Source organism: Sturnus vulgaris, chromosome 14 (assembly GCF_052056855.1).
Source record: "Sturnus vulgaris isolate bStuVul1 chromosome 14, bStuVul1.hap1, whole genome shotgun sequence".
Lineage (NCBI taxonomy): Eukaryota > Metazoa > Chordata > Aves > Passeriformes > Sturnidae > Sturnus > Sturnus vulgaris.
Window position 1 is genome coordinate 4,774,632 of NC_142256.1, and position 9,042 is coordinate 4,783,673.

The 9,042-nt window shown below is 62.5% G+C and overlaps 1 protein-coding gene across 3 annotated transcripts in view; it reads right to left on the reverse strand.

Moving 5' to 3' along the window:
* MID2 (midline 2) overlaps nucleotides 1–6,538 on the reverse strand; it is a 50,681-nt gene extending 44,143 nt beyond the window's left edge. The window contains exon 1 of one of the 3 annotated variants that reach the window (XM_088173345.1): nucleotides 6,472–6,538. Coding sequence is in view for 1 of the 3 variants with exons in the window: in XM_088173344.1 (XP_088029470.1) it covers nucleotides 4,490–4,508 (19 nt within the window). In the remaining 2 variants the exon portion in view is untranslated. Of the gene's footprint in view, nucleotides 1–4,199; nucleotides 4,342–4,489; nucleotides 4,632–6,471 lie in introns of those variants that run through there. The other 2 variants (XM_088173344.1, XM_014891061.2) reach the window with 2 other exon arrangements.
* Nucleotides 6,539–9,042: the final 2,504 nt, after the last annotated feature.

The window sequence follows — 9,042 nt, forward strand, 5'->3', positions numbered from 1 at the left end:
AGCCTGGGGCACTGCACCAGGAACAGCCCAGAAGCCAGCACAGGCTTTGTCCCAGAGCACTCCACCACCCCACCCTGGCTGCCTCCACCACCCCATTCCCGGCCAGCTCAGCTCCACCACACTGCATCTCTCCAAAGTTCCCCTCCCTGCTCCGAGGGGCAGCCAAGGTAATTTTGGCAGATGCAGGAGCTGTGGATCCGCCTGCCATCGCTCTCAGCTCTGCTCAGCTGCACTTCAGGAGATGGAGCAGGTAACTACAAAGGTAATTTCCTCCTGCCATCCCTGCTCCCTCCCTGTGGGCTGCCGGAGGGAGCCAGAGGCACAGCACAGACAGTACCTGCTCTCACACACAGCTAAGTTCTTTAATGATCTGAAAAGAACCCAAAACGTTCCGAATTTTGCATTTGTCACGATCACAGACGATCCCAGAGCCTCCCTAGGGGTTTGACACACCAAGGCACCTCCAAGAGCACCTGACACTCCTGAGGCTGCAGCTCCACAGACAGGCAAAGCTCACACTGCTGAGCAATGACAAATTCCTGGGGTGCTGGAGGGAGCAGAGCATTCTGCAGGGTCACTCCAGGACTGACCACAACGATGGCCAGAGGCTTGGGAGAGTACTGACAGGAGCAAGAGAATTAAAAAAAACCCGCCTTAAAAAAATGAATAATGTTATGTGTACAGACATATATTCAGTGTGGCAGGCCCATGGCTCCCTCATCCAAGTGCTGGAGCACTGAGCAGCACCACAGGCAGCAGTGCCACCATCACAGTGTCACGTTGGGACAGCATGGCATCATCATCATCATCATCACACGGCAGTGTGGGTGGCAGCCTGAGCACCCAGCCTAAACCCAGCCAAAAATCCCAGCCTAAACCCAGCCTAAAACCCAGCCTAAACCCAGCCTAAAACCCAGCCTAAACCCAGCCAAAAACCCAGCCTAAACCCAGCCAAAAACCCAGCCTAAACCCAGCCAAAAACCCAGCCTGCTCCTTAGAGCAGTGTAGAGCCAGGTCACCCTGCTCAAAGGCTGCTGCCCCCCCAGCCCAGCCCTGGGCTATTGAGCATCCTCGAGACCACCCTTCCCTGCCCCACTGTGTTCAGCTCTTACACAGCCAGGTTCGTGGGGCTCTTTGAGGATCAGCCCAAAATGCAGTTAAGCTGCTCTGTGTCTCTGAAAACCAAAGCTCATTCACTCCTCAGCATTGCTGCTGTGCTCTCAGAGATGCTGCAGGCTGCCCCTTGGAGAGCTGGCTCGTCCCCACCTCCCCTGTGCCCCCCAGAGCCACCTCCCCTGTGCCCCCCACTCCAGCCAGGCCTCAGTGCAATTCTTCCCCTTCAGCCAACCAACTCAAAATTGGGTTTGTGTATTAAAGCAAAATTTAATTTCTAGGCCATTACCCCAACGTGATCCACTTCCTGCATCTGCAAAATGAGAAATAGAGAGGCTGAGCAATTCATTTCCCCCTTAGACAGGAATCTCGGTTACAAACAACAATAATGACATTCTGCAGAGGCACGGAGCCCTTTCATTTCGGAATCCCATGGAAAGTGAGTGAAGCTGGGGGACCCCTGGACCTGCTGTGTGCATTCATGCACGGATGCAGCAGAGTTGGATCTGCCCTCAGAGCCTCAGTGATGCAGCAAGTTCCCATTTATTTCTCACATTGGCTTTTCACAAGCCTGTGGGTTTTCCTTCTCCCCCTCTAGCAGAGCTGCCAGGCAGCGAGATCTATAAAATACAGTCTGGAGGCCTGAGAGCTTGCAGCATCCAACTGCAACATCTGCAAAAAAAATCCGAAAAAAATCAAAAACTCCAACTCCTCCAAACAAACAAAAGCCCCACACAACTCTCCCCTCCTCTCCCCCACTTCCCTTCGGTCACTCTACTCTTTTGAGAGTAAAAAGCTCAGAAGCAGTTTAAGGCACAGTGACAGCAGCGTCCCCATTCACTGCAGGCTGCTCTGGCTGAGGTTCCATTCCATCCCGGATCCCATCCGCGCCCTTTTCCTGCCCAGGGGCGGAAATCCCACGGGAAATGCCCAAAAGGAAGCAAACCAGATGGCACCACCCTGGCGGGGGTGCTGGGCTCCTCCCAGCTCCAACAACAAACAGCTTCCACCAGAACCACCACGAGCCTTTCCCACTGGGATTTCAGAGACTCCCGTGCTTCAGCACGCTCCAAAACGCTCCTGGGCCACGGCAGCCCTGGCTGAGGTGGGAGCTCACACAGAACACACCTGGCTTTGCCGCACACCTGGGCAATGGGGACCTGAGGCCACCCAGGGGTGCAGGGTCCCCTCCCCAGGGCTGGCTCTGGGAGCAGCCACCGCGGCAGCACCAGGGGACATTTGGGACAGCCCGCACATCCCCTGTGAGCAAACAGGCACAGAACAAAGGGACATCATACGGGGGAGGGAAAGGGGGACACGGACGTGGTGTTCGGGCTGGACATCAGGACACGTTTGCTCACCAGCAGGTGACTGAACACCGGGACAGCCCCCCCAGGGAAGTGGGGATGGCCCCAAGGCTGCCAGAGCTCACAAAGCACTTGGACAGGCAGAGGATGAGATTCTCGGGGTGCCTGTGCAGGGCCAGGAATTACGGACCCTGATGGGTCCCTTCCAACTGTTCTAGGATTCCTCGAGGAGCCCTGGGACAGGAACTCCCCTCACAGAGATGTCCCCTGCCCTCCTGGCACCCCGGGCACTTCGGGGTTGTTTGCCCACAGTGACATGGGGACAGCGAGCTGCGTGGAGGCTGACTGGCACACAGAGCTGAGAGTGCGTGAAAAGGAGATAAAAAGTGTCCAGCCTGACCCCCCCGTCCCAGAGTTCTTGTCATCCAGCCCCATTCCCACACTGGAGGGGCCAGCAACCCCCTGCTGTCCTTGCCGTGTTGATGGGCATCGCTGGGGCTGGGGGCTGCCCTCCCACAGCAGCGAGCCGGGAGCCCCAGAAAACAAGGGCCAGGGTGTCCCCAGGCTGGCCCCAGGACACGGATGCACTGCCAGCCAGCACAATTGGCTGTTTCCTGGGAAAGTGCAGCTCATCCAGAGGCACAGAAAGGGCAATTCTGCCACTGGCCACGCTCCCTGGGCCGGGGCTGGACAAAGACAGGGGAAGGGCAGATGCTGAACCACATCCTGCCCTGCTGCAGGGCCCCAGCACTGCACCCCAAAGCCGGGGCTGCGGCGTGCCAGGCTGTGCCCCACGTCCTGCCGAGGCTGGCACAGCCCCCAGCTCGGGCTCAGCCCCTCCCTGCCCATGGCTGGGGCAGCTCTGGGGCTGCTGGCACCGACTGAGGTGCAGCCCGATGTTTGCAGCGTGCGGAGGAGCGCACAGAGGCGCCAGGATCCCGCGCTGAGACGCTCCCAGCTCGTCACGGGAGCCCCCGCCCTGGCACAGCACAAGGCTCCTTTCAGAGCCACACAGACTCGCCATTCTCCTGCTGGTGACCTCCAAGCCCTGGCATTTTTGGGAGCCGGGCTCCACAGCAGCGAGCAGAAGCAGCAGCCCGAGGCTGGTCAGCAGCACCCCACGGGTGTGAGGGGCTGCCAGGGCTGCCCCCACAGCCAGGCGCTCACTGGGCTGCAACACCCTCGCTTTCCAGGCAAAGAACACTGAAAACAAGGGAAAGCAGCAACACAGGCTCCAGCCTCCCCCAGGCCTTTGTCCCTCTCCAGGACAGAGCTCAGGGGAGCAGCCACACACCCTCTCGCCCCCACCAGCCCCAGAGGGGCTCCGAGCAGGCTAAGGTGGGTTTGTTACAGGAATTGTTTGTAATCGGCAGCAGCAACTCCTTCCAGAGGAACAAAATAATCACACTGCTCATCATCCTCACTTAATGAGCCAGCCTGTGCAGCCTGCAGAGACAGTTCTGGCTCCAGCATCTCTGATGGGACAGCCTCGGTCTCTCAGCGAGCAGCCTTGGGGACGCACCAGACCCGAAAAGCCAGGGGCTGACAGGCTCAACGCCCCCCTCCCCACTACAGACACCCCAACCCACAGCTCAGAAACCCAGAGAGAGCCCAGGGGAGTCACAGCGAGCGTTTGGAAACATCCATCCATCCCTAGAGGGGATGGAGCAGGAGACAGCACAATCCTGGCTTTAGCACTAAGTGATTTGTCAATCTCCACGGCCCCAGGGCCGATCCCACCCCTGACAAACACAGACACACACCCTGAGCCGGCCTTACCTCGGAGCCCGGCGCAGCTCAGCCGGTGCACGCTTTGCAAGGCAGGGATTTATCACCCACTGCAGCTCCATTTCTTTTGCAAAGCAGCAGCATTTCCAAAGCAGGCAGGACGTGGGCTGTGCTCAGGCACGGCCTCCCAGCCGCCATGGCAGGCTGTGCAGGGCACAGCCCCGCTCGGATGGCAGCAGCCGGCACACCCAGGGCTCTGCAGCCACCTGCCCGAGCCCAGACAGCTGCTGCTGTCCTTGGCATCAGCTCATCCTTCCTCCTCGCACTGCTATTGCACTTACGGTGTTTTCCCAGGAGCATCCTCAGGGAACATCCCCTCGGTGCGAGCGCATTCCAGCGCTGCTGCTCGGGCCAGCCTCCCTCCTTCCCTCCCTCCGTGCTGTGGCCGCTTTTTCCAGCCCTTGGTCAGGGGCACAAGCCGAGCACGGAGCCTCGAGTGCGCTCCCGGACGGTGAAATGCAGCAGCGAGCTCAGCGCAGAGCCCAGGGCAGGCACGGGAGCCCTGCACAGCCCGTCCAGCGCAGCCCGGGGGTCACCGCCCGCTGCGCCCGGGGGCGCGGGAGCCAAGGCCACTGCTGGCCGCATGGGAACGGTCCAGGAGCAGCTGGAGCCCACGCTGAACACCCCTCCGGCGGGCCCACAGCTCGGTGGCACCTCCCGGATCTGCCAGACGCTGCCCGGTGATGCCCCCCTGCCAGCCGGGAGCCAACAGTGCCCTGCGCTCGCCAGGCACCGCTGCCAGCTCCCACCGGCTGCGGCAGCTCCTCCGGCAGAGCCGGTCTCCTTGAAGCCGCCTTCCGACAACAAAAGCTGAGCCGAAACCTCCGGGCTGGCTGCGGAGAGCTGGGCGACAGCCAGGAAGGGCAGGAGCCATTAACGCCGGCGTGTCCGGACTTGAGGCAATGACGGAGCAGGCAGAGCCATCTGCCCTCTCCACAAACTCCGCACACCGCCGGCCACAGCGGCCCCCACCGCGCTCCAGCCCGGCCAGCTGCGCTCCGGCCCTCGCCAGCTGCGCACACAGGGGCAAGAAACCTGCGGTCGGGATGTTTTTCGAGGCAAAACACGAAAATAAAGCGCGAGAACGAGGTGTCAGTAGTCGGGCACGTTTTCCAGCAGCTGCACAGATCCTCGGCGCAAGCAAACAAACACACTCCGCTGCCAGCCCGGCAGGGACCCGCAAAGCGCGGGCAGCACCCGGAATGTCCCCCGAGCCCCGGTCCCGGTGCCAGCGCTGGCAGACCCCCGCCCGGGGCCGTGTCCCTCCTCGGCGGCTTCCGAAGCGCCGGTCAAGGAGCTACCATTAACTACCCTTAACTACCATTAATTACCATGGCCCTGGAGTGCATCCCCAGCCGCGCCGGGGAAGGAGGGCAGGGGGCCCTGGAGCACCGGGGCAGCACCGGCTCTGCGGCAGCGGCGACAGCCGGGCACCGCGAACCGGGCACCGCGAACCGGGCGACACAAACCCGGCACCGCGAACCCCGCACCGCGAACCCGGCACCGCGAACCGGGCAACACAAACCCGGCACCGCGAACCGGGCAACACAAACCCGGCAACACAAACCCGGCACCGCGAAACCCGCACCGCGAACACGGCACTGCGAACCCCGCACTGCAAACCGCCGGGAGCGGGAGCTGGGCACGGCGCTGGGAGGATTGGGCACCGGGAGGATTGGGCACCGGGAGGATTGGGCTCCGTGCACCGCCAAAGCCGGGCCGAGGGGATGGCGAGCGGGGCGCGGGATCGCCAAAGCCGCGGGCGGGGAGCCGGAGCCGGTGAGTTCGCAGCCGCTCCGCCCGCCCCGCACCGCCGCTCCCAGCACGGCTCCCGCCGAACCGGGGCACCGGGCAGGCCGCGGGCAGCCCCGGGCGGGGACAGGCCAGTCGGTGTCCCCGCCAAGCGGCGGAAGGTGCCGGGCCGGGCTGGCAGACGCGCTCGGCAGCCGGGAGAGCCGGCCGGGAGCGGGGGGAGTCGGAGTCGGTACCGGTACCGGGAAGGGCGGCAGCCCCCCCCGCCCCGGCACTCGCTGCAAACCCGCGGGAAACGCCGCGCCGTCCCCACGGCCGGTTCGGTGCTTCCTCCCGCCCCGGTACCACCGCTGGGCCCGGCATTCCCTCCCCGGCTCGGTGTCGCCTCCCGCCCCGGTGCCGGCACGAACCCGCGGGAGCGCCCCCGACCCGGCCCGGTGCCCCCACCCGCCCCGGTGCTGGTCCCGGTGCCCCCACCCGCCCCGGTGCTGGTCCCGGTGCCGGTACGTACCGGCGGCCCGCGGGAGCCTCCCCGCCGCTGCCCGGGCATCTTGGAGGCGCGGGGACTCGGCGGCGGCGGCGGCGGCGGCGCGCGGGGCGGGCGGGGCGGGCGGGACCGCGCGCGAGCACCGGAACCGCCCCCCGGGCCTGGCCCCGCCCCGCGCAGGTGAGGCCGCGGCACCGGGACCGGGGACACCGGGATCGGGGACACCGGGATTGGGACACCGGGACCGGGGACACCGGGACCGGGGACACCGGGATCGGGGACACCGGGATTGGGACACCGGGACCGGGGACACCGGGACCGGGGACACCGGGATCGGGACACCGACACTGGGACACCGGGACCGGGGACACCGGGATTGGGACACCGGGATTGGGACACCGGGATTGGGACACCGGGATCGGGACACCGACACGGGGACACCGACACGGGGACACCGGGATCGTGACACCGGGACACCGGGATTGGGACACTGGGACCGGGGACACCGGGACACCGGGATCGGGGACAGTGGGACCCGGGACAGTGGGATCGGGGACACCGGGATTGGGACACCGGCACCGGGACACTGGCACCAGGGACGGTGTGTGTGTGTGTGTGTGTGTGTGTGTGTGCCCCACGGGATCGGGGACAGTGTGTGCCCCATGGGATCGGGGACACTGTGTGCCCCGTGGGATCGGGGACACTCTGTTCCTGTGGGTTTAGAGGCACTGTGGGTCTCCATGGGGTGGGGGCAGTGCGTGTTCCCGTGGATGGGGGACGCCGTGTGTTTCTGTGGGGTGGGGGGCAGTGTGTGTCCCTATGAGATTGGGGAACTGTGTGTTCATGGTGACACTTGACATGTTCATGTTCATGGTACCTTGACAGCGGGTCTTTCAACATTTATTTTTTTCAAATTGAAAAATGAATTAAATGGGATTTTTAACACCTGGTTCAGCATCACAAAGGGACGTCCCAGCGTTCTCCATACAGCAAACCAGCTGCGGGTGAGGCTGGATTTTTACATGCAAAGTGCACATCTATATGTATCCACAGCAATAACATCAAAGGGAAACATGGGAGGGGGAACCCAGAACTGTAATTTATTCCTCGGTAATATGGGGACATGTGGCACAGGTTATTTATATTTGAAGGCTGCCCAGAGTGTCTTTTAAAAATAAACATGAGGAAAAATCCTTCCAGGCTCCCGTGCATCTGAAGGTGAGGCTGGGCAAGCTGTGGGCAGGTGCCATGAGCCAGGACCAGCAGGAGCCTCCTGCGTGCCCCGGTGCCACCATCATTGCACACACAGACACACCCCGGGCTGGCCCAGGGCGACACAGGACAGATCCTGAGCAGCCAGGCTGGCCTGGTTCTCACCTGGTGCAGAGGGATCACGAATTCCTGCTTCCAGCAGGGTCTGACAACAGGGGAGTTGATATGCACCGCGCTGTTTGCATTAAACCCCACCTCTGATTTTCTAGCAGTGAAAGCACAGCCAGATCACAGAATCCAGAGCTGTTCTGGGACCAGTCTCTGTATCTGTGCAGAGCAGTGTGAGCTGAGTGAACAGCCAGACCCCAGCCCCATCCTCTGAGCCTTGGACAGGTAGGGAATTAAAGCCACTGTTCCAGACTGAGAGGCACAGCAGCCCACAGCAGGCAGCCAGGGCGGTTCAGGCTCTGAGCAGAGCTGGAGCCCTGGCTGGGCAGCAGCAGAGAGGTGCAGCCCCAGACACGGCACAGGAGGCTGCAGGGAGCTGAGACCAGGGACAGCAGATGGCTGGAGGTCACAGCAGAGTCCCAGCGCCAGGGGTGACAGCCTGAGTGCCCAGCACTCGCTGCAGATCAGCCCTGACCTGCCACAGCAGCCAGGGACAAAGGCCAGGTGGTGGCACTGGCACGAAGCACAGTGGTGGCCAGCTCCGTCGTGTGCCCACGGCCCTCTAGCTCCCAGCTCAGTGCCAGCCTCACTCTGTGGGATGAGCAGGATATTTATAAATGATTTATAAGTTGTTTATAGGGCCAGGGGGCACAGGGAGCTGGAGCAGCTGTGGGGTGGCACAGCACACATCAGTGCCAGTGTCCTCTGCTCACTGGAAGGCAGCTCGAGGGGCTGGAGCCCCCGGGGTGCCCCTGGAGATCAGCCTGGTGCCTCCTGGACCTGTGGGATCCCTGGCACTGCCGAGCCAGGATGTGCCCAGCTGGATGTGCACAGCTGTGGCTCCAGCTGCTGAACAGAGCCAATGCCAAGGCCCGCAGTGGGCTGGGGCCCAGCAGACCATGGCTCAGAGACACAGGATATTTGAGTTCCTCAGGCAGATTTGCTCATGGATCGCTGCAGAATGCCAGCCTCCCTCCAGGCCTGGTGGGTGCTGGATTAGCTGGGATCCTGCATTAATCGACAGAGGTGTCAGGGGTGACCTTGGGCAAATATTTACAATTACTGTCTGTGCACGCACTCAGAGCACACAGGGGTAGGGTTCTCACGGCACTTTAATGAGCTGCAGGGCAGCAGGAGGGCAGAGCTCCTCACCTGATGTGCTGAGCAGTCCAGGCTGGGGAGATCATCATCATCATCATCATCTTCATCTGCCCA